Here is a 26,134-nt window from a genome sequence, read left to right as displayed (position 1 = left end):
TTGGAGGCAGAACCATGGAGGCCAATTATCTGAGATAACAGAGTAAAAGAGTAAAAGATTCGTCGGCTTGCTTGGATCGCGGCTGTAAGACGACCAAACATAACCTTCCTCAGTAAACCACAAACACTCACACAGACCGGGGTCGGATCATTCACACGGGTTTTATTCCCCACTTCTCCAGCTAAACGCAGTTGCTGGCCAGCTCTCTGCGCTGCGATTAACCCAAATCTTCAGATAAAACTAGTTTGTTGAGGAAAAAATATTAACTCTATTTGTAGCTGCAGAGGAAAAAAATAATCCCACGAGGAAAATAAAAATATTGCTCACACCTCGGAGCCTCTTCCGCATAATATAGCAGCCAAAAAAAAGAAAAGAAACTTAGTAAGAGTAATACAAAACATGTACTGTATGTTGTACTATTATACAAATGTATTGAAACACATGGCGAGTCAAACATTTACCAAATCAGCTGCCAAACACTCCTAAACAAGGTAGCCTAAGACGTGGGTTGTGCAGAGCTGCGGCAGTAGGTCCTTACTAAAGAGTGGAGCTCCAAGGAGGAGCTCCGAGGAGGTCCACTCTTTAGTAGGGATTTCATATGGATCCAAACCGTTAATAATCATTATTTTCTCAGTAAAATAATGGTAAATTCAACTTGCTTTCCGGCATTTTAACAACTTTTTTTTGTGTTCCGTTTGTTCATTTGGTGCTTCCACACTGCTACTACACTGCTGTTTGTTTACACTCACGAGGCTGCCAACACGGCCGCCGCGTCCCAGAATGCACCTTGGTGACCAAGCCCTATAACCACTCTTAACAAAAACACGAGCTAATGTGCAATAACAAAAAAAAAGATTGTATGTTGATGAAAGTTCTTGTAATGTCCGTGTGTTGATGTACGTGTGGAGGGGTGAATATATGATGCGCCGACTGGAGAGCACTTTTAATTCCGTTGTACATAGTGATAATGACAATAAAGATCTATCTACGGGGAGAAAGTTACTTTTGCAGTTCTCGCCGGGGTGCCACGCTAAATGGATAATATGGGATGTTGAGTATTTGATCCTTCAAAATACACTACCCATGACATGAATTGGATTACACTTTGTGAACATTATGCGATAAAGAGAAAAAAAAAAACAATTCTATTCCATTTTTCTTATCCTGTGAAGGACAGAGTCATATTGATAAGTTCAGAAAAGTGTTTTTTATTGTTGTGTTTTGATGTATTTGATGTAAGCTCAGTGGATATTTAAAGGGGTCTCCCCTCACCCTGCCCGCACAGGGGAGACAAAATACCATAAATTTCTGCAAGCTCTCTGACCCCCGCCGGACAGAGTCCCCCAGTGTCACGTGGTTTTTTTTGAGCCGATTAGAATCTGCTCCCGTCGGGAGCAGATTTCCATAGGTTCAGCCTCCGCTGCTGAAACCACGCCCACAACCAACTCTCTCCGCAGGCTGGAGCGGTGCTTCCTTCAGGCAGTCGGACGCGGCGCCGCGGCGGAGCGGATCCGGGTTAAATCATCCAGGTTCCCGGGTGGTTTGGGAGCTGGGTCCTTAGGGGTCTGTCCCAGGTCGGACCAGCTTCACCCTCCGAGATTTTCAGCCAAATCTGTCGGTTTGATCACCGGTAACGGGCGATGCGCAGAGGATGCGCTCCGGAGCCGATCTGTGCGCCGGGCGCCCGTCGCACAGCATCCGCCGGGCAGATCCGGCTGAAATTCCGCTGGTCAGTCCCCAGGAGTCCCTGCTACCAGTCCAGGCCGGTTCCTGCGGTCCCGGCCGGTGATGCGCGCTGCTCCAGCCTACTTCCCCGTTCCCAAAGCGCGGTCCGTCCGACTAAATTGTCCAGGTTGCCAGCCGCTTTGGGAGCAGGGATTTCTGGGGTACGTCCCAGGCTGGACCAGCTTCACCCTCCGAGATTTTCAGCGAAATCTGTCGGTTTGATCACCGGTGACGGGCGATGCGCCCCGGAGGGGCCAGCGTTCAGCATCCGCCGGGCAGATCCGGCTGAAATAGTGCATAAATGTTATTTATATACAACTCATATTTTATTTTTTTAACAATAAAGTTGCCATTTGTGAAAATTCAGTGTTGTGATTCATTTACAGGCTCGGGCTGCTCTGGCGGAGCGAGGTTTATTCTCCTCCCCTGCTACACGTCATTCAGGGAGCCAATCAGCACAGAGCCTCATTATCATACTCCCCCTTCCCTTAGAATGAGGCACAGAAAAAGGGGTTAGAAGCGGTAAAACTATAGACATGGCTGGATTTCTGATTCATGTAGAAAAAACAAGCTTTAGATTGTTTTTAAGACATTCAAGGCCTGTTTAAAATATACATTAAATGCCATAATATGTCCCCTTTAAAGCGTACTGAAAGCTGCATTTAACTGCTGCTATGTCATTCCTGCAGTATTTTTGCAGGTGTTTTGGTCAGTGCTATTATTTGTAATATATTATATTATTTGTAATCAGCACAAATTATCTGTCCCCATATGATAAAATCCACAATCCCCCCTGATTTTTTTTTTTTTTTACAACTCGAGTACTGAGTATAGACCCCTTTCCGTGTTTGTAAACAAGTATGACGTAGGCAAGCTGCGCGCGCATTGTTGCGGCAGAAAGACGGAGTTCATGTCAGTTTACACTGCCGATTGACGGAAAAAGATCGTGGAAATTACGTTACTAAACTAACTTTGGCGGATGGAAAGCAACTTCCTGATCCTTACGGGATTACAGAGTGGGAGGAAGATATCACAAAGTGGCCCGATGTCCAATGGCCGGATATTCATCCGTATTTGGTTGAGAAACCTAGTGTTTACACTCAGGAGAAGCTGCGACACTGTCAGCAGCTGTCACAGCTGAAGTCTGTAAAGAATTATGACAGTCAACTGAATGTATTTTATACACTAGACATTTTAAGTAATTTAATGATTTCATATTTATTTAATTTATCTTATTATTTTTGTTAATTTACTGTGTCCCCTTTGTTTCTTAATGAGTTTCATTAAGCATTGCCTTTGAATGAAAGCCATGTCATGTGTACCTTTGTCTGTGCTGGCTGAATGAAGTTAGTTATTTAAAAAAAAATTAAAAATTAAAAATTATATGAGCTTTATTGTCCATCCTGCATCTCACATTATCACCATTAATTTACAGAAACCTATTCCCACTAATATGATAAAAAGAAAAACATTAAAAGGCATATAATGCAAAATACTGTTTTTTAAAACTTAGTTAATTATTTTTAGGTAAATTCATTATTTTTATTTGAGGGTTTGTGGGGATTAATATATCTATAATATACCTGAGTTTGATATACAACACATATAGTGAATATATGTATATTTGTGCAGCATATTTACAGCTGTGGAAGTTGGATGTTTGTAGCTTTAAAAAGAGAAAATAATCAATACATTTACACAATCAGTGAGAAAAAACAAATAACTCTGGTAGTTTATTAGCAAAACTTTAATAGTCAAGTAAATCATTAATGGCTGATATTCAATTCATAGTCATAGCTCCAAATCGAAAGCCATGTACAGTATCCTGACACGTGACAGTTGTCTTGATGTGTCGACCTCCTGTGCAGAAAGTTGCTGTTTGCCTTTGGTGAAAGCTGGAATGCGAAGGGTGGCACCATGAGCTGCAACCTTAATTTCATTAACACTATCAAAAGATGATCCTGTAGAGAGAGCTTCTTGCTGAATATTTTTACACTTCCTGCAATTTTGGTGCACAAAGTCAAAGAGCACAGATGTTATTCTAGTGATAAACAACAGTTGTACCATGTTGCACTTAATATTTGAGTATGAAAATGTAGACTTCTTCAGCTCCTCTTTAAGTTCTCATTTTCATCTCGCAGCTGTTGATACTTTTCCTGCAGGTTGACGTGGTCACTCTTCAGCTCGGTGTACTTCAGGTTCAGGTCATTGTATTCTGTCCTCGTGACTGGGATGTCCTCTTCAGCTTTAGCAGAAAAGAGAACAGCTGAGAATTGAAGATGAGATGGATGGATGGATGGATGGATGGATGGATGGAGAGGTGTATAGAGAACATAAGAGGGGCATTGGAATCAGTAGAGGACAGTTGTGAATAGGAGAGGAGAAAAGGACAGGGACAAGGAGATTTTATTTGTCACATACATAGACCTAAGATTAATTGCAACTGTGTTAGTCTACACTGTGCATAAATATGGGTTGTAAAGAAAAGAATGGATGTGGAGATCAGCATAGGGGGAAAATACTCAACATGGTTGAACCATTATACAATGCAATGAGACATGACACAACAGTGGCTACACTTACTAGGACTGTGATCCATGCTGGTGATTCCTCTGGAGCTCCAGGAGCAGGAGCAGGTTGGTTTGGTGGAGCAACCAGAAGTCTTTCACTCCATTTCTTTTTTCTTTGGTACCTTCACATAAAAAAACTCAAATGAACAAAAATACTGATCTCAAGCTGTAATACAATACATTCCCATCTTAATTATCGGTTATGGTTTGCTTAATACCAAAATAAGTAAACCCTTAATATTCATGAGTTAATCATGTCATTAGGTTAAGCTAAAAACACAAACAGCTAGGTCTTATTTATTGTATTTTACCTTTTGATCTTTGCATCAGGGTTTTGGTTTTGTTTAGTGTATGAAAAAATAGAGGGCACAAAATCAGGAATCTCATGGTCCAGAGACATCTCACCTGTAAAAAGAAAGATACACATTAGCCAAATAACACCAGATAACCACTTTTCAAGTTTCTTAAGTGTTCTGAGATGCTCAAATCAGAGAAAAGACAACCAGGGCACACATCCTAAACAACAATGATGCTAGAGGTTACAGCTGTTTAGTTAGTGGAGCTGCTGTACACCCATGGATCTATAATATTAATAATATTAATTATTATTATGTACACCACACTGAAGCTCTCAGCTGTGTGAGTTAGTACTAGTAGTAAACGTACAGTCTATGGGAGCAAACACTTACAATACACTTACTCTACTTACAGTTACTCAATTAAAGGCATTCAAGTAAAGCTAAACCAGATAGCCACGATAACTCACCAGATATGAAATGAGCACTGCAAAAGCGGGCATTCTAGATGATCCTCGGTCCAGTCGGTTCTTTTACTTGCAGCCACAGGCTCCTACGGTGCTTTGGAAATGGCCTGTTTCCTCTGGGAATTGCAAAAAATTGTGTTCCTCGGGATTTCGATTTGTACACCCGTACACACAACAGCTGGTGGGCATGTTGTTCTTCTATAACGTTACTGCAACTCCAAAAACGCAACTTAAGAAACAAATCTTCCCTCGCTCTATTCAAACCATGGATGTATTATTCAAACTCATGCAACTTCTTCAGCACTTCCGCCGCAACAATGCGCGCGCATCCTGTGATGACGTAGGCTGGAAAGGGGTCTATTAGGGCCAAACTAAGACAAAAAAAAAAGGAAATTACGAAAATAAAGTCATAATAATATGAAAATAAAGTCGTAAAATTACCGGAATAAAGTCGTAAAATTACCAGAATAAAGTTATAATGTTGCGACAATAAAGTCGTAATGTTACGAGAATAAAGTCGTAATATTAAATATATTATAAATATATAAATATAACTAAATTACCACTTTATTCTTGTAATATTACGATTTTATTCTAATAAATTACCACTTTATTCTTGTAATGTTACGACTTTATTCTCGTAATGTTACTTTATTCTCATAATATTACGACTTTATTCTCGCAACATTATGACTTTATTCTCGTAATGTTACGACTTTATTCTCATAATATTACGACTTTATTCTCGCAACATTATGACTTTATTCTCGTAATATTACAACCTTATTCTCATAAAATTACGATTTTATTCTAATTTTCTTTGTTTGGCCCTAATACTCCGTCGTAGAGTAAAACACCGTTTTAAACAAAGTTTTCTTGTCCCAGCAGCGTGAACCATGAGCCGCGGCCGGAGCAGCGTGGCGGTGACGTCAGGGTGACGTCACAGCCCGGGGTTTCCAGCGTCATGGCGGTGCGGCGTCTCCGGCTCGAGCAGCCCGCTCTCCCCGCTCTGGCTCTGCCCGCTCTGCTCCAGGCTCGCTGCTGCTGACTCTGCTCTCACGCTGAACGCAGACCACGGTGGCCACGGCGGATTATTGTTTTCGGAGAGGAAGATCCGAGCCCCGCTCCTCGAGTTTTCCGGAGGAAGAAGAAGAAGAAGAAGCGGGTTTTAGCAGCGGAGCGACTTTATAGCTGCGGCCAAGGCGGGGGGGGGGACACACGCAACATCTGCGGGACGAAGAGCTCCCGCTCCCGCTCCGGCTACAGGTAAAAACACCGAGCAGCGGCCGCTGGAAGGGGCTTGTAGCGGGCTGGGCTAGCGGGGCTAGCGTGGTGAACGTGGGGGAAAATACCGCGAGAAGTGGGTAAAAAAAACAAGATGGAGCTGCTTCGCTTCTTCCTCCAGGGGGGGCCTGAACCCGCGCAGGAGGTGCCGGTCCGCGCTGCCCTCGCAGCGGCCGGGCCGCGCTGCCCCGCCGGCGGGGTGGCGGTAGCCCCCGCTAGCCGCGGTTAGCTAGCGGGGGCTACCGCCACCCCGCCGGCGGCGCCGGGACTCTGTTACAGCCGCTCCCCGACGACAGCGCGGCTCCGCGGGCCGCTGCGTGCAGGCGAGCCCGCGGAGCCGCGCCGGCCTGCTAGGCCGCAGCAGCCTCGCTGCTGCTGCTGGTTCGGGCTCACCTGGCCGGGCTCACCTGGAGGGGTTTAGTTCATAAGTTTCTTGGAGTGGTTATTGACCAAAAGAGCACACATTAGGCCCATTTTAAAATTCTTACACTGGCTACCTGTTAGTTTTCGTGTTGATTTTAAAGTTCTTTTATTAGTTTATAAAGCGCTACATGGGCTTGCACCAGAGTATATTTCAGAGATGTTTTTATTCTATGAACCAGGAAGGTTCTTCCTTTTTAGCTGTTCCCCAGAGTAAAACTAAAACATTTGCTGCTTTTAGCCACGATGCTCAAACTGTGGAACAGCCGGAGAGGAGCTGGAAATGTGGACATTTTTAAACTAAAAACTCATCTCTTTGGTCTGGCTTTTATGTAGCATAAAATTGTATAGTTTTATTCTGTTTAAACATTTTTTAGAGGTATTTGTTTTATTTCTTTATCTATTTCTTGTAATGTTTTTATTATTAGAATAGAATAAACTTTATTAATCCCACAAAGGAGAAATTTACTTGTGCAGCAGCAAACATACACACTCAACAATTTTACACAATACACACGAAGTATGAAAAGGTTTAAAAAAAATAGGATATCCTAAAAAGGAAAAATAACCAATAAATAGCTAAATAATTAAAAAAAAGAGCAATATAAAAATGATATTTTTTATTATATTTTATTGTTGTGGACTGATTATTTTTTATCCTTAATTCTTGAACTTTTATCATTATTTCATTTTAATTAACTATATTGTATGTCAGTGTGCATTGGTCTCCCAGTTTTTATTGTGCTTATTTTTCAGTCAAAAAGCACTTTGTATTTCATGTACCTGGATGAAAGGTGCTATACAAATACATTTTGATTGATTGATAAGCTGTGCTGGTAGCCTCACGTCAACTTCTTTAAAAAAAAAAAAAAAAAAAAATATCAAAAACCATTGCAATTCTATATAAATTTAAAAAATATTCTAACATTAAACTCACTAAAAACTCCTGTATTGATCTTTAATAAAACCATATATAACATTGTATAGAAGTATGGGGACACACATTTAAGACGATCACGAAACCAATATTCTTACTCCAAAAAAAAAAAGCAATGCGACTTGTAAACAAAGTGGATTACAAACACCCAACCAACCAATTATTTATAGATACAAATGAGCTCAAATTCAACGAACTGGTGGACTTCAGAACTGCACAGCTTATGTTCAAAATCAACAAGAACATGCTGCCAGACTGTATCCAAAACATGTTTAATTTAAGACAAAGCCATTACAACCTCAGAGGGGAGAGAGATACAGGAAATAAACAATCAGAACCAACAGCAAACTGAGATGGATGTGTGGAATAAGTTGGAGAGGGATTTGAAATCAAGTAGAACCTTAACCTTATTTAAAAAAACATTGAAAAGAAGGATGATTTCTCAATACCAAAGTAATGAGTGGTGATGCTTGCTATGTTGATTTGGTTATTCATTTATTTGGTGATTTGATTTGATTATTCAAGGATGAAGGAAACATGTAGACTGTACCTTTTTTCTTTCTTATTTCTCGGGGAATCTTTGTTATCCCCATGGAGGCAATTTGTTTTACTGGTAGTCTTATCTCTTACTTCTTGCTTTATTTCATTGCTTTAAAATAATCCTTTTTTAGGGTAGGTAATGAATAAGCTTTGCTTCAGCCTACACCTTTTTCGATCTAGATGTTATTTGTATATTGGAAACTTTTTTGTAATGTTTTCTTTGAACAGTGTATTCGTTTCCTTGTTGTCATTTTTATTTTATTTTTTAATTTTGTAACAGCTATTTTGATGTTTGTCTTATTTTTATTCTTTTTTTTGTGATGTCATGACCGGACTAAACTAAACTCAGAGAGGCTCCCCGGGACGGCCAGGCTCCCCGATCCGCTGCTCCCACTCTGGTGCAGGACATGACCCTTTATTATTATGTTACAGTACAACTTGTCCAACTTTGAGAAGCGGCTCAACTATAAATGTTTGGAAAAATCTATATTTTTCAATGTATGACGGGACATTTTGGTGGTCTTTCACATCAAAATCAAAACCTTTGACACCAAACAACCCTGTTTTGTACGACGGAGTATTAGGGCCAAACTAAGACAAAAAGAAATATTGGAAATTACGAGAATAAAGTCATAATATCACGAGAATAAAGTCGTAATTTATGAGAACTCTAACCCGAAGAGCACATACGTCTTTTGTGGAAGAGGAGCTGTCAGGTATAGTATAGTATAGTTGTGGTGACTGCAGGGCTATCGGTGGTTCCATCTGCTGCCATTCAAAGAGGTTTTGCTGTTTCTCAGGAAACAATGAGGAAGATCAGAAAGATTTTCCTCTTCCACAAAAGACACCATTTCTTCCAAGTCTGTGGTTCCTTCTTTGAAATAGACGCAGTCGTTTGCACAATCGTTTTAAAGTAAAGTCCTTATACTGATAATAATTTGATGCTGATGTGCAAAAAAAAAGAATAATTCTACTGAAAATTCTATTGATTAATCGAGTAATCGGATAAAACATTTTTGTTTAGTTAAAGAGCAATTATAAATATACATAAGATGTTAGATGTTAATTGACATTACTAAGACTAAATTATATACCGGTAATACAGTAGGTTCATGGCTTTGCATTTAAAAACCCTGAACTTACACCAGTTGACCAAATTCACTGACTCCACTCAAAAAACTAAGGATCTTACCAAGAAATGTTCTTATTTCTAACCTAAAAAATGCCATTACACCTGATAACACACACCACTTAAAAGGTTAGGTGTTTTCCCCACGTGTTTCAATTGAACTTTCATTTGTTTTTCAGCGAATTTTAAGTTCCAGTTAAGTTAAAGTCTTTTAAGATTTTGAGTTTTGGCAATGTTCAAAATAAAATTATGAGACCTGCTGTATTGGAGCACATTTTCTTTTAGTTAAAACTGTAGCGGGAACAGATGTTTAGAGGAACCTATGTAAGTACCGGGTTAGAGGGGGAACATATAGGAGAACGGACCAGAATAATATAGTGTGGATTAAAAATAAAAGTTAAGCACTGAGCTACATGTGTCTCCCGTCTGGGCCATTGCAGACTGCCTGAGCATGGCATGTTACTAAAATCAAACAAATCCGCTGCCTCTTTCTTCCTCCTTTACGCGCGTGACGTCAGCGCGTTGTGCCGCATTAAACCTAGTCCGGACGAAATACCTGCTTTGAGCTGGAGAAATTAAACCATTCCTCGAGGCAGAGAAAATTCCTCCATCATTTTTTGTAATCGAATTATTCGAGGAATCGTTTCAGACCTAGTAATAATTGCTCGGGGGTCATGTTCCGGGTCTCTGGAAAGCGCCTTGAGACAACTTCTGTTGTAATAGACGCTATATAAAAAAAATTGAACTGAATTGCTGTGACGCAACAGTACTAACCACCAAGCCACCGTGATGCCCGCTAATGCTTTTTTTTTTTTGTGGCTGTAGTGCAGGGGTCTTCAACCCTGGTCCTCAGGACCCCCTGGCCTGCATGTTTTAGAACTGGTGGCCTTTATTCAATTTGTGGATAGGAAAGGGGTAGAGAGACGGAGAGAATGGGGACGATATGCAGCCAAGGGTGCCAGGCCGGGACTCAAACCTGCAACCGCTGCAGGAGGACTGTAGCCTCAGTACATGCCTGCTTAAACAATTGTGCCACCCAGCGTGAGCTGCTTATGCTTGAAGGGTTCTCTGCCAGTACAGACCCAGATCAGTAATCACACTTTTTTTTTTCACCTTGATCTCCACCAAGTTTTACATTATGATGCACCTCGGAATCAAAAAAAAAATCAAGACCATTATTTTCTTTAAATAATTTGTGGTTTTGAAAAGTAGTCAACTTTGTAAATTAGTTTTTTAGCATCTTATTACTAGATTATGTCATCACGCTTTGCTTTTTCCAAAACAACAACAAAACAAATTTTCAATTGGCAAAGAAAGCGTTATTACTATTGTTTTAGAATAACAAAGAATGCAGTCTGTGAGGAAAAAGTTAGAGTTAATACCGATATTTAGTAGGAAATATCAGGTCTTTTACTTGTTAGGATTCAAATCACTTCTTAATTGTAGTAACGGCTGCACTGAGCCTGTTTTCTAAAGTACAATCATTAAAAATTTATATAAAAAAAAAAGTCACATACACGTGTGTTTTAAAGTGCATACAGGTCAAATATCACATTACTGCACTCAAAACAATAACAAAGCTCAAGAGCAACTAAAAAATAATCAGTTATTTGGCAAGAATGTTAAAATACAAGTTTCTTATAACTTAGTAGTTGCAGTGCCTTTTGCACACAATGTTGTCATCTTTTTACAATAAAAATATTTAAGTGCAAAAGAACAAAATTCAACTTTTTTTCTTACCTACCTGCAGTAATCAATTTTTCCCATAAAATAAATCAATTGACGTATTGACATCACTGGGTTGAAATCATCTAATGGTATAGTTTTAATTTGTTCGCTTTCATTCTGTCAGCTGCACACAAACAGGGAAATGTTAAAAAAAAAAGTGAAATGCCACTGTGAAATCTTAGATTTTTGTGGTTCGTCTGTATTACCCTCCCCCATATCGGTCTTCTTTGATTCTGAAGCATTACCTGTTAGTTTATTTTTTGGGGGTTCTCTCCATATTTTTCTTCACATCTCTTTTTTTTGTGTCTCTCTCAACCATGTTTCCTCAATGACTGATAGAGTATGTCAGTCATTGAGGAAACATGGTTTGTTGTGTAACCATGAAATGAGTCAGAGTTGTACAATGTGAAAATGTTAGTTCTGCCCACAACATTTTCCCGCTGAGAAAAAGAAACTGTTCAAGTAGATTTCAACATGCAGCCACCCATCCTGCACACTGGAGGAGAGCTGAACAATGAAACAAGTCCTGATTTTTTTTTTTCTGTAGTTCTAAACTTTATGTACAAACTCTCTCGTCTCACAGGTTAATCACGTACAACACTGCGCTGCAGGTTGTCCGGTGTGTACCTTGGACTTTGACATGGCTGGACGCAGCGAGGACGAAAGTGTAAGCAACAGCAGTGGAGAATCAAGGTAAAATCGCCTTGCCACCTGTCGCAGAGACACTAGGACTGAAAGTGAAATGATGATGTGTGAAACTGCATTGGGTCAAAATTAATGCAAAATGAATTAATGCACATCAGTGTTTAGTTATTTAATGACATCCTAACAAGCTAGGTTGTGATCCAGTTGACAGTATACTAATGGTAGTTGCTGTGTTTCTAAAACTGCATATTCACTGTAGACTGTAGACTACTCAGAGACGTCTTCTTTCAAAGACATTTATATCTCCCATTAGTTTCCAGTGTCACGTGGCTTTTAAAACGATAAAGACTCCCATCTGACGATGTGCTGTGTTTTACAGTGCTGAGTTGTGCACTAAACAATAAGATTTACTAAATCTGTGAAAACTAGGTAAATTGTCAGACAATCAAAGTTGATATCAGTTGATGTCTGTGCAGTTGCACATATCATTGGGGTTGAAATGAAAGTAGCTGTAGCATCAAGCATCCACATTGTGGAGCTCAGAGTTTAGTAAAGGAGGGGGGGGGGGTGTTAAAGCTCAAGAGTGGCTCTAAATGGAGCCAAATACTTGTACAAGCTTGTACATGCGTGTGTCAGATTCAGCATGGCGGAGCATGTCATCCTCTGATGCTACAACACTTCTATGTTTTTTGAAAGCCCACAGTGATGTTGGCTTAATCCAGTGTTTCTCAATCCTGGTCCTTGTGGGCCCCTGTCCTGCATGTTTTAGATGCTACCCTGCTTCAGCACACCGTGATAAAAGTACCTGTGTCATCAACAGAGCTGTGCAGATCTTGGTGACAAGCTAATGTTGAGGATGTTTGCAGTGTTTGTGTGAAAGGTGTTTCATATTTCTGTGGAACTCAGGAAAAAAAACTGAATATATATCATTCAACACTCTTGAGTTGAGCAGACCGATGCTTCTATCACCAGTCATCTCGTGTGGTACCGTGTTTGTAGCAGTTTAAAAAATAAGCTTATGAAAGGTTTGAATGTGTTTAAATATTTAGGATTTGAGAATGATGAATGCCTAAAATGCAGGTTGTTTATAACTTTTTGTCTTTCATGTGACAGTAATTCTGAAGATGAGTCCGGTTCTGGCTCTGGCTCGGCTTCGGGCTCTGGCTCCAGTTCCAGCTCATCCAGCAGCAGCAGCAGCCAGTCAGGGAGCAGCAACTCAGGAAGTGGCTCAGATTCTGGCAGCCAGTCAGATTCAGAGACAGAGAAATCCAACGAGAAGGTGGAACAACAAAACAAGTCCAACATTGATGGAGCTGAGGTAGGACTGGTTATGTTGTGATTCTTAGGGCCAATTAAAGGCTGAAATATGGTTCTGTCAAAACGACGCCGTGCCTACGGCGTGTGGTACGCGTCGACACAGACCACACGCCGTCACTGACGTGCACCCCCCGAAAATTGTAACTACGCGTCGAGGCGACGCAGACCACACGCAGATGAAGAGGGCTGTGATTGGTTCGCCTGGAAGCAACACATTTCCGGTTTCCGTTTTTTTTGCACAATTGTTGTCCTTATCTCTTTGATTCACTGTGACTGGAAAAAGTCGGATAAACCATTCAGAAAAAGATAGCTAACTAGCTGTTGCGGGGGGTACTGCACCGCGACGAAATGGAGTGACGGAGAAGTCGGAAGGGTTCACGACGGCGTCACGGTGACCACAAGTGCTCTGCGTTGGTGTGACGCAGAACCTTAATTCAGCCTTAAGAGGGAAAAAATACTCTGGGCAGAGTGGGAGGTAAACTTCTGTATAAAAACTAAGGCTGAGTCCGAAATTCCAAACTTCAACCCTAATGAGGAGCAAAAACAGTATGATTTTTATGTGCGTCCAAAACATTAGTACGTACTCATTAGTATGTACTATCCATAATCATTCTGGAGAATTGTATTAGTGTGGATTGATGGACACTAGCTAAGCAGAAACTTCCCACAATGCAAAGCAGCAGTGTTTGGTTGCTAAGTGATACGTATATGTCATAAGTATAATATAAAGTATAATAATATTATTATATAATATTAATATTATAATATTCGTATATAATAATATTATATAATGTCATCTTGTTTCGGCCAGGATGAACGGGAAATAGCGGAGCGGTACTGCTATTGCTGCTGTTACCATGGTAACAGCTGCTACTGCTGCTGTGACACGTCACTTCCTCCCAACAGCAGGAAGTGCTGTGTGGCTCTTAATAGTACGTCCGAATTAATGCATACTACTGATATTTACTCAAAAGTGTGCCGAACTTAAGTATACTTTTTAGTATATACTGTTTAGTATGGCATTTCAGATGCACCGTAATACTTCATCTTTATAAATGTGGTATTTCTTTTTAGAAAACTTTGAAATTATAAACTTGCAAAACACAGAAAGAGAATTCAGAAATTCTTGACATTCACCGAGAGACAGGTGGCTGGTATTGGGATCTCATGGTGGGTCGGCAGCTCCACCTGGACTGGAATATTCTGACAGCTGTTGTCCTGTTTGAAACTCTAGCCCACTTCTACTTAAGTGATTATGATCACAGATGTCGTTGGTCACAGTACAATTGATTCATATCTAGGGTTGCAAAATTCCGGGAATTTTCAAAGTTGGAAACTTTCCATGGGAATTAACGGGAATATATGGGAATTAACGGGAATATATGGGAATTAACGGGAATTAACGGGAATAAATAAGAAATTTACAGAATTGAAGGTTGGCCCTTAACAGGGAACTTAAATATAGTTGGGGGAAATATATTGTAGCATAGTCTTGGCTAAAACAACCAGATTTAATGCAAGTACACTCCTCAATCACTTGCACACAGCACATTGCTTACTGCAGGGCTATTGAGGCCACACCCCCTACATGCACTGTGCATTCCACCATCACATGCACAGGTGATTTCTTGAAGCCTGGAGGCCACACATTTGAGCTCAAAGCACAAGACTATTGAAGCCACACATTTGAGCCCACGGACTATATAAAGTCAAGTAAGTTTTGATAATATTATGGGGTAAATATATTTGATCTATAATGGTATTAATGTTTAACTTGCAAATATTAAATAAAAAAAACATGTTGAATGGGACTTTTTTGGAGGGAGTGGGGCTCCTTTTATTTAACATTTTGAATGGGACTTTTTTTTTTTTGGGGGGGGGGGTGGGGTCATTTTACTTTTTGATTGGGTGGGGGAGTGGGTGAGTTAGTATTTACTCAACATTCATGTTTTTGTTGTTCATTAAAATAATTGTTCATACAAGAATAAAAACTAAAGTTCTACTCAAATAAATCTGTTGAAATGTAATGTTTTAGTATTATCTTGCATGGATATCTGCTTATGACAAAATAAATATTTACATTTATGTTTGGATATGATACAGTTTGTTTAAATTACCCCCAATTTCCAGTTAATTCCCATAAATTCCCATAAATTCCCATAAATTCCCAATAATTCCCATAATTCCCATAATTCCCATGGAAAGTTTCCAATTTGGAATATTTCCAAAATTCCCAAGCTTAACTTCCCATGGAAAGTTTCCGGAAAGTTTCCGGAAATTTACCGGAAATTTTCCACCCCTTTGCAACCCTATTCATATCTGAGACATAAATGGCGCACTCAGTGATCAAATCAAATTGTACTTTGCAGTTGGATACAGCAACAAGGACATACTTTATTTTGGCCAAAAATCACAATATTATTTGCCGCTTTTGCACTAGGACTTACTTGGCCCGACTCGGCTCGGCGCGGCTTTACACGGTTCCACTGTGTGTTTTCGCATTGCCAGGGGAGAAGCGGGCAGGTTTGGGTGAAGCTGCTGTGACGTACTCGATTGCGCAACACCTTTGTTCATGTCAGCGCTGATCAGAAATCAGCTGGAGCCGGGAGCGGCTGAGAGTAAAACAGCCCGTCTACATCGCTTTTTTAATTTTTTCTCGACAGCCACCAGGTTTATGAACATCTGCACCTCAGAGTTGGATCACCAAACAGACGTTTTGCGCTTTATAATAAAATCGCTGCGAGCCGCGGGTCGCCTCCATGGATGTGGTCGCCTCGCTCTGACTCCCGCTTCCTGATTCAAACGTCTGACGGCCCCGCCCCCGACCAATCAGAGGCGTGGAGGGTGGTGACGTCCCCGCCCCCCGACCAATCAGTGGCGAGGAGGGTGGTGACGTCAGAAATAGTCCCTTCTACACACACACACACACACACACACACACATACACACACACACACATATAGTCATTTAGTCACATGCATACACACACACACATACACACACACACACACACACACACACACACACATGCATGATCATATACATACACACACACACACATAGACATACACACTGGCTTGTTCACCTGCATGCTGGCTCTCTAGTTTTTGGGTTTAGGTAGCGGTAGCGATAGCTTAGCTCAGACTGCGATCAGATCTCAAGATTTAGGTCGATTGCTGTTCGTGTTTTGGATGGCTCCGTGCCGGTTTCGTGCTTTGTTTGTGGTTTTTTTGTTGCAGATTTCCAGTGCTTGACGTGTGTCTCCGTGTGTTCCTGCTTCCTGGATTGGCAGTGGATGTCGTCACCCCCCCCCCCCCCACCCCCCAAAAAAAAAAAAAAAACACAAAATAAAAAAAACACTGGGTTTGTATGTGTATATTTATGTATGTGTACGCATATGTGTGCGTATATATATATGTATATATTACATATAGTAATAATGCACATATATACACTTTTGGTTTCTACCGTCATGGTATCAATCAATAATATGTGTGCAGACAAGGTAAAAAAAAAAAAAAAAGAAATAGTCCCTTCTCAGCCCGCTAAGAACCTGGCTGAAATGGTTACAGAAAAAGTACCGACTTGGAGCGGCTCTACACGTCTCAGCCCTAGTGCGAAAGCGCAATACGGGGCCATAGCGGGTAGAACCGGGGAGAAGTGAGACTAATGCAAAAGCGCCTATTGTCTCCATCGGAAGTTTGTAAAGAGGATGGATCCATGTTTAATGCCGGTTTAGTTTTTCATACTTGTGTTGACAGGGATTAAAGTTCTCTGTCTCTAGACGGATTTCCGTCAGTTGGAAAATGAGGGAAAAAAAGAGAACAAAAAAAACATTTGCACGTGCGTTATCATGTTAGGCATTAAACTGACACTGTTGTAAACCAATAAAGTGAGCCAGAGGCTTGGTATTAGCCAATCAGAAACAGAGGAGGGCGTGTTGGACAAAGGGGTCGGTCGGGCTGGGGTTTGAAGTGGGCTGGGCTGGGGGAGCAGTCGCCCCGCCGCCCTCCTCTCCCCGCCGCCGGAGGCGTGGCGTTCGGCCCGCCTCGCGGGGCCTCCGTCCAGCGGCGTTCGCGCGGCGTTGGGCGAGGGTTTTCGCGGGGCGGTGTCCGGCGCCGCGCGGAAGGCGGCCCGTCAGGGGGGATCGCGGTCGGCGGCGGTGACTCTGGACGCTCGCCGGGGCCCCCCGGCGGGTTGCCTCGGCTGGCGCCTAGCAGCTAAACTTAGAACTGGTGCGGACCAGGGGAATCTGACTGTTTCATTAAAACAAAGCATTGCAAAGGCCCACGGGGGGCATAACATCATCATCTCTTTGTCTGCACTAACACCATCACTGATGGTCCATTAAACAGTCCAGGATGCATTCATTCATTCATCACCTTGGCCAAAGCCTTGCCCAATGCAGTGACATCAGAGCAGCTGGTCAACTGGATGAAGAAGTGCAGCTTACCAGGTTGACTCGGATCTAGGAGAACAGGCCAAACGCTTTAATGAGAGTACTGCACCAATTGATGTGGACTAAAAATTGAAAGCAAATCACCTTCCTCCTATAAAATGCTGTTGGTCTCGAGTATTTAAATAGTGTTAAAGTATAGGGTTAAAGTCTTACACTTTTAAATGCTGTATTAGAAAACAGAAGGGCTAATACAGAATTTAACTTTTTTACTTGAAACCTTTGGGAAGCGACCGCATGGCAGAAAAGGGGCCGTTCTTAAAGTGGTGCAGCACAGAGATGGAACTGGGGGAATATGAACTGGCATGAAAAAAAATTTCAGTCAAAAATATTTGTTTTGCTTTAATCTCTGTGTTGAAGTAATGCCCGAGTCCTGTGGTAGCTGATGGTTGAAGCTGCAGCCGCGGGATGGGACTTTGCAAGTTTATAGAGTCATTAATGCTAGATGTATTTATTTACTTACAATCTTGTGTAAAGTCAGAATAACTGATTTTATAAAATTGCTTGTAGTTTGACCTTTCTTGCGCTTTCGTTTTTTTTTTTTCTTCCTCTAACTCAAGCAGTCTAAATGACAATACTCTTCACTTCCAGAGCAAGTCCCTGACTGTTTTGGCTTCTGATTTATTCATTTATTTTTAAGGATAATTGTTGGATTGGATCAGGGACGTGCCTTGGAACTCTTCTATCTCTTGAGTCTTGTCTCTTGGGCTGCTCGAGTTTTCCGGCCTGTAGCTGACTTGTCCATTCATTAACTGATTACAGTTCTGGAAGTCCAACCCCAGTATCCTTGCAGTACAACGATCTGCTATGCTCAGGAAACAGCAGCAACAGCAACAGAGACGAGGCTCCTCGAACAGTGGATCTGGCGAGGTGTGTTCCCAGCTGCCCACGCAATACCCTTTTTCCTCCTTGCTGTTTCATTAGAACCCCATCGCCAACTTGAGCTGCTGTTGGTTTATCTAGTTTTCACTGGCTCATGATTGTTTTGTTTTACCATCATCTTGCTTTAGAACTCATCAAGCAGTGATGAATCTGATTCATCAAGTGGATCCAAAAGTAGAAGAAATTCTGGCTCCTCTGACTCCGGATCAGATTCTGGATCTGAGAGTGACTCGGCATCCGATTCATCAGCAGAGGACAACAGCAACGAAACGGCATCTGACTACGAGCCTAGTCACAAGTTCAAAAGCAGAAAACCTCAGAACAAGTAAGTAGACAACTGCCATTAAAGGGTTGTTGGAAAATGCGTCATCGTTTCACACACAAAAAAAAAACAGGTTTGTTGCTGACTGAAGTTGGAAAATTGCAACAAACCTGAATTTTGATCAATTATATCATTTTTTTGTTTTTTTTACTTTGTGATGAAATAACTGAATTGTGAGACTGTATTTGTTGTTGAGAGTTTGAATCCTGTCTTGTAGGAAATGACAGCTATTATTTTCTGAGCGATCTTGATTTGTTTCTGGTGTTGGTTTTGTGCTTCTGCCTTTCTTTTTTGTTGTGTCATTGGAATCCATAAGTGAACATGTTGAGGACAAGCCTGCTTTGTGAAATAGATGTTTGGATGACAGAAACACACCGTACAGACCTGGCAACAGACGTGACGGCACCTGTCAATATCTTCTCTAGCGTTATCCTGGTGTGTTGCCTGTGCAGTAAAAGTAACACACAAGTTTTTCATCAGTTTTATTTGAAGGATTGTTTCTTTACCTTTTTAAGAAGCATCATCAAGCGCTCACTGTCTCAACCTCACACACAAGCTCAGGCTCCATCACTTTGAAGAGAGGATATTTCGTTTTTCCCAAGATCTCGTTTGAAAAACTGACTTTCACATCATCTGTGTTTAGGAGCTCTGATATCTATCCCTGGTTATGTTGAGTGGTGGGGCTAGAAGGTGAAGTTGCATCCATTTAGTACAAAATCCTCTAGAGTTATTTTACTGGAATAACAGCCTCATGTAATATCTGCCCTCTTGCGTGTTTCGAGTTTTGGCTACTGGAAAAGCAATAACCTTTGTACAACACAGTCGAGAGAGAGAATGCAGTAGCAGTGAAATGCTTATGACCAATGTTCCCTCTAATTTTTCATGTATCTGGGCATGAAAAAATAAGCTCCCTGAGCAAACAGAGGACTACTGTGAGCATCAAATACATCAAAACACAACAATAAAAAACAGTTTTCTGAACTTATCAATATGACTCTGTCCTTCACAAGATAAGTAAAATGGATCACTGCAAAAACTCAAAATCTTAACAAAAAATATTTGTCTTATTTCTATTTAAAATGTCTCATTTTAGTAAAAAAAATCTCATTACACTTAAAACAAGACTCGTCACTGGGAAAAAAAACACAATTTTAACTTGTTTCAAGTAGATTTTCACTTAAAATAAGTAGAAAAAAATCTGCCAGTGGAACAAGATTTTTTTTGCTTGTAATGATAAATGATACATCTTGTCCCAATGGCAAAATTTTCTACTTATTTCAAGTGAAAATTTACTTGAAACAGATGAAAATTGTCAAAAACATATCTTTCTGGTGTTATTTTTCTGGTGATGACTCTAAATGTTGAAATAGCAGTAAAACCACATTCATTGATGAAATGACGGGATGGAAAGGGGGGATGGCAGTTTTACAGGGGGGAGGATTTTGACCGTTTTTATTTCATGAGGGGATGCCATCCCCCCTCATCCCCCCTCAACTCCAGTACTGCTGGTATACACAGCAATGGTATGGACAGCTTTTAGCAGAGGCTTCAGACTTTCTCGTGTACGGGATCCCCACAGCTCCTTGTATTCCCCAAATCCTTGAATACTTCTCCTCCTCTCGACTCGCGGGACATCCGTAAACTGATTTATGGTTCCGCGTTACACCAACGCAGAGCCTACGCCGTAGGGTACGCTGCGATGCGCACGTACGTTGCGTGGGGAGTGGGGGAACTCTGTACCGGTGCGTACCGGCCCACTTAAAGCACTGCGCTGGATAGATTTTCTTGTGCGCTGAGAATATGCGGGCAGTGCGCAATCGCGCACTGCCCGCATAGAGGGAACATTGCTTATGACAGAGGGAACATTGCTTATGACGGCTGCTTACATTAGTGCTTTTTCCTGAGGTATGATGGCATGGATGCAGGTTTTATAGACTAGGCAGGTTGTATTAGCTAGTGAATGGTAGGGAAACACTGTATAATAATAACATTGTAAAAAAAAGCAATGTTATTTGCCTGATACTAATACCCACTAGGATCAGGTGATTTTTTATTAAGTTCTTACACAAAACGGCAAAGAATTCAAAGTGTGGGTGCTAATTTTGGTCATGAGTGTATGTAGTGTTTTTTGCACATATTAAGGAGTGAAACATGCTCCTCTCTTTCACACCATCCTAATAATGTCTGAACGGTGATCGTCTCAGCGTTGGGGAGGTCAAACTGGCAGGTGCTAAATTTGTAGTCTGTCTGCAGTCCTGCTGCTGTATTATGGTAAGGAAGAAGTGTGAGGCAGTCGTTTTGACCGCTCCCTCACTGCTTTCTTGAAAAGTATTGTAAGAAGTGTCTGAAATGTTGCTAAACACAGCAGAAAAAGATGCTTGGTTTGCAGCAAGCTACAACCCATCTGACCCGTACATCCTCAGGGTGTGACCACCTGCGGAGAGAGATCCATCCATCCATTGAAAAGCTTTCAGTAGATGGAGACATGAAAAACACCTGCAGTTACAAACACTGAGATTGTATTCTGACAGTTCTAGCTACATCTCTGTGGATGGTTGTCTCCCTGCCAAAGAAAAAATAACTGAAATTAAAGAGTTTTCATGCAGCTCATTGGTTTGCCCTTGCCTTTTGCCTGTAATAAGCTGGGATAGGCTACAGCAGACCCCCGTGACCCAGTATACAATTGAACGGGTAGAGAACAGATGGATGTTTGTAATAATGTGCTGCATGTTGGGACAAGCCCACAATCTCTTACCTGCCACTGTTATTGCCTGGTTAGTTTTTTGATTTCAATGGGTGCAGGGTAAGAGACGGTAAGATGAAAAAAGAGAGCTGAAATGAGTCACAAAGCTGAGGAACGACATATTTATGTAGACTTACACAGTACTTGACTGATCCTGCCCTGCTTCTAATCTGCTGCGCCGTGTAAAACCGTCTGCCTGGACCAACTGGATCGTGTGTGTTTAAAGTTGTACATCCAAGAAAGCTCATAAAACGGTTTACAGTGATCAGTTGCAGGACCTGTTGATTCACAAGCTTACGTGTTGAAATTGATTTCTTGCACAACACAAACTCTGTTTAGCCGACTTATGAGAGTAAAAGTATTGTAAAGTGTGTGTGTGTGGGGGGGGTTATATTTTAGTAGTCTCACATGGTTTGTGGGTTGATGAGGCCTAGTGTTGGTGATTTGTGAATAGTTTGACTGGACTGGTGGTGGACTGAGATGGACTGAGTACTGGGAAAGACTCTTAAAATACTCTTATTTTATTCTTTATGAATCCAGGACCTCCTTTGTTGGCTTTTATGAAATCGTATTGTTTTTTTTTTTTGTTGTTTCTCACTCTCACAAGGTGACATTAACGCTTGACTAAACGTTACAGATAGGGTCGTCCCGATCAGGATTTTTTAGCTCCTGTTCCGATCCCGATCACTTGAGTTTGAGTATCTGCCGATCCCGATTTTTCCCAATCCGATCACTTTTTTTGGCTCCCGATACATTTCTGATACTTTTTCCTGATCAGATAAATTTTGGCAATGAATTAAAAAAAAAAGGGCTTAAACTAAATGATCCCAAGTTTCTTTTCTTGTCCATTGGAGAACAACATGGACATTTATTTCAACAAAGCTTATCAGCACTGGTGCTATAAAATGTAAAAACATGAAATTGTAAACTAAAACCAAAAGTGCAGAATAGTGCAATAAGAATAAAAAAATAAATTTAACTTCAAAAGAGGTAGTTGAATGAAATCCAGTCAAACTCACAAACGAATAGCAGCAGCTTAATGCAACATGAACAGATATAAAATTTCATAATGGAAACTCTGTTTCTGGGTGAAGAAATCCATCCAGGGCTTTGTGTGTAATGCCTTTGTCTCGTCTTGTTGTTGCAGGGTAAATTCTCGGAATGGGAAGAAGAGTGTCACCCAGAGAAAGAAGAACCAGAAGTGTTCTTCATCTGAGGATGAGAACGATAATTATGCGAAGGTGGCATCTGCAGGGCCACGCCGGCAGGCCACCGTCAACGTTAGCTATAAGGAGGATGAGGAATTAAAGACAGACTCAGATGATCTGGTGGAGGTTCTGGGGGAAGATGTCCCGCCACCTGAGGAAGAGGAGTTTGAAACAATCGAACGGGTCATGGAAGGAAGGATTGGAAGGAAACGAGGTAAACTCATTGTTCAAATGCTGATTTCATCCTCTCTGCATTCTAGCTGTCAGCAGAATTCATATTTGGTGATATTTGAGAGTACTTTAGACTCCTATGTGCACCCAAATATTTGACCATAGTTCCATTATATGTAAACATATTGTTTTTTTTTTCCCCCTTAACAGCAATAGGAAGTACAACCACTGTGTATGCCATTGAAGCAGATGGAGACCCCAACAGCAACTTCAATCCCAGCAAAGAAGCTGGTGATGTCCAGTACCTGATAAAGTGGAAGAACTGGGCCCACATTCACAACACCTGGGAGACGGAGGACACGCTGAAGCTGCAGAACGTCAGGGGCATGAAGAAACTGGACAACTTCAAGAAGAAGGAGCAGGAGAGAAAAAAATGGTGAGCAGTGAGCTTCTTGCTTTTTAAAGGGAACCAGGCCTATTAAGACATGTAGGTCTTAAAAGATAAATGTTGGTATCAATTATAACAATGTGATATAAAAAAACGTTTTTGATGTCTTCGTTTTTATAAAATTTGAAAATATAATTTAACTCGTAGGTCGCCATTGTTGTTTACACCGCAATGCATTCTGGTTAGTGACGTCAGACGGTGGCACCTGCTGGCCCTCGAACAGTTTTGACACCCAGAAACAGATGAAAACACAGCTAAACAGGTGACGGCGCAACAGAAACACAGATGAAAATGCAGCTAAAAACATTAAGGTGACGGCGCACACAGAATGCATTGCGCAGGTAGAACATGGTGCCTCCCGCAGGTCAAAATATGTGATAAACATTGTAGATTTTTAAAGCAATTAGATTATTTTATGTGTTTCTAACAACATATTTTAGTATAAGAGAACAATTGTGGCTAATTAGGGTCTCCAAGTCTTAATAACCAGGGTTCCTTTTAAAATGTACACATCCACTGAGCTACCTGTATCTACAGACTGCAGGGGGGGAGGTTAAAGTCTGCTGCTGATGTTCGGTCTTTCAACAAGCTATCAGCTGCATAGATGGAGCACTTTCAGTCAGATTAACAGAAAAAAAAGTTCCTTATATGAACATCTCGGTCAGATCAGAGCCGTCTCATCTGGCAGTCGGAAAACATGTTAAAGTGTAATTGTCATGCTTCTTCCTAAATAACCAATTGAGCGTGTAAGCATCAACACAGATCTAACTCATTTGGTTAATAAACTTCACTCGTGAAGAAAGGGCTAGTCATCCTGATCTTCTGTTTTCTTGTACATGGGGGAGTTGACTGAAGCATCAAACGTGTAACTAGAGTAATGCAGAGATAACACTGGCCACGGTTACATGATGTTTTTTAATTTGGAATTAATTATTCCGAATGAAATCATTCAGAATTAAACTATTTTCCTTTGAGTTTACATGGAAATAGTAATTCTGAATTGAGGTTTACATGGAAAACACGTTTGATCGGCTTTATCAAATTCCTCTTCAGGTCTGGGGGTTGGGAAGGTTCCCATGGGGGCGGACCGGAAGTTAAACTACCGGAAGAAAAACAAACTTAGCCGCTACAACTTTGAAAATCCCACAATTTTTATGTTTCCTGCCATCTGTTATTTATTTAGATTATTTCCAGGTCCTCCAAGCTATTTATTAAAGGAGCTTGAGGCCGGATTGTGGCAGGATTTATGAAAAAAATCCGTATACATTTTAAGTTTTCTAGTAATAATGTCAGATGAAGCGTTCCAAACCCAAAAGAATGAGCCCTCTAGTGTATCTCTCCTTTGCCTTGAACAGGCTGTGTGCTGCAAAATGTGCTGCAATTCGGTCCCGAATTTCCCGCGCTGGGCTGCGGATGTGACGTCACATGACGCTGCATGCACGTTCTCCCCGTTCTCCCGTGCCGGCTTCACTGTTGGCTGCAGTACCCCCAACGGCCGTCGTGGTGAAGGGTGGCGCTAGAGAGTCTCATTTCTTAAAAGGAGCCTCATGCTCCTTTTAAATAAATGGTCTCTGCTCTTGACCAGCGTTTACTGCGTGCTGCCATCTTGAAACTTTGTTTGGAAAACCAGCCCAGCGCAGAATATAAGCGTCATGGAGACAGACGGTGAGGGAACGAGCAGAAAGAAAGACCGGAATTAATTTAAAGTGGAATGGTACCCCTTTTACACCAAGCTGGTTCCAGGGCTGGTTCTGGGCTAAAGCCAGACTTAGCACCAGTTCTTTGGTTTTACACAGCCTAAGCACTGGCTCCTGGCTCTCAAAACTGGTGCTACAGGAGAACCGACTCTTAGCTGGGCCAGCTCAAAGAACCTGTTTCGTCGGGGGCTACGTGCTTACGTCAAGGGCTGGGGGCGGGGCTGGGGACGGTTTTACTGAACAACCAAAGCAGAATAAACACGGAATAGCGCCGTTTTTAAACAATGGTTGAAGACGGCGGTTAAGTTAGCAGACTCTTTTATTATTACATCCATTTATTTAATAATGGATGTAAAACAGAAGCAGCAGTGGTCTACGGTACAATCCATCAACAGTAACGTCGGCGGGCTCCGTGCCCGCCGATGGAGCGGCAGCCTCGTCCCAGGGCTGGAACGCTTCCCCGCGAGGCTGCCGCTCCATCGGCGGGCACTGATGGAGCGGCAGCCTCGCGTCCGAGCCCGCTCCCTGCCCGTCCCCGTGGGACGGGAATTTTTATTAAATAAATGGATGTCATAATAAGAGTCTGCTAACTTAACCGCCGTGTTCAACGCTCGATCCATTTATTTAATAAAAATTCTTGACCCTCGGGGACGCCTCCCAGCCCGCGGTTCTGGTTCCGCGTTACACCAACGCAGAGCCTACGGCGTATGTTACGTAGGAGGAGAGGAGCTCTCAGCTTCCTGATCAGGGTGGGGATGAAAACGAGGGGGAGTGGTGGTGACGTATACAGTAAAGTGATGACGTGGCTCTCTGGCCAGCACCAACTTGTATAAAAGCAAACGGTTCTTACTTAGAACCAACCGCGAACCGGCTCTAGCACTAGCACCAGCCCTGGAACCAGCTTGGTGTAAAAGGGGTATGAGTGTATACATGATCACGGAATTATTCTATTCGGATTATAAATCGGAATAAACCAGCCACTTACTTCGGAATTAAGTTTAATTAGGAATGGCCATTTTTATTCGGAATTACGCGTGTACATGGTAATTTTTACTCATTTTAAATGGGATTTCATTTTAATTCTGAATTAAAGAGGAATTAAACTTCCCATTTAAACGCACTCAATGTGGGATTCTTACCGACATTTGT

General features: G+C 41.6%; 1 protein-coding gene and 1 long non-coding RNA gene across 2 annotated transcripts in view; one reads left to right on the top strand and one right to left on the bottom strand.

Annotated features, from left to right (window-relative positions):
• Positions 1–3,484: 3,484 nt before the first annotated feature.
• LOC133455471 (uncharacterized) lies at positions 3,485–6,304 on the bottom strand. The gene is made up of 4 exons (XR_009783503.1): positions 5,062–6,304; positions 4,607–4,700; positions 4,309–4,417; positions 3,485–3,970 (listed from the first exon to the last, which is right to left on the bottom strand). It is a non-coding gene; the product is annotated as an uncharacterized LOC133455471 (long non-coding RNA).
• Positions 6,008–26,134, top strand: part of chd1 (chromodomain helicase DNA binding protein 1) — a 54,467-nt gene continuing 34,340 nt past the window's right edge. Inside the window, exons 1-7 of the mRNA XM_061734533.1 lie at positions 6,008–6,324; positions 11,680–11,789; positions 12,855–13,059; positions 18,277–18,384; positions 18,525–18,721; positions 22,609–22,883; positions 23,051–23,276. Of these exons, the coding sequence (XP_061590517.1) occupies positions 11,737–11,789; positions 12,855–13,059; positions 18,277–18,384; positions 18,525–18,721; positions 22,609–22,883; positions 23,051–23,276 (1,064 nt within the window). The 5' untranslated portion in view covers positions 6,008–6,324; positions 11,680–11,736. The remainder of the gene's footprint in view (positions 6,325–11,679; positions 11,790–12,854; positions 13,060–18,276; positions 18,385–18,524; positions 18,722–22,608; positions 22,884–23,050; positions 23,277–26,134) is intronic.

The sequence above is a fragment of the Cololabis saira genome, chromosome 11 (assembly GCF_033807715.1).
Source record: "Cololabis saira isolate AMF1-May2022 chromosome 11, fColSai1.1, whole genome shotgun sequence".
In the NCBI taxonomy this organism is placed as follows: Eukaryota; Metazoa; Chordata; class Actinopteri; order Beloniformes; family Belonidae; genus Cololabis; species Cololabis saira.
This window is presented reverse-complemented; position numbering and strand designations above follow the sequence as displayed.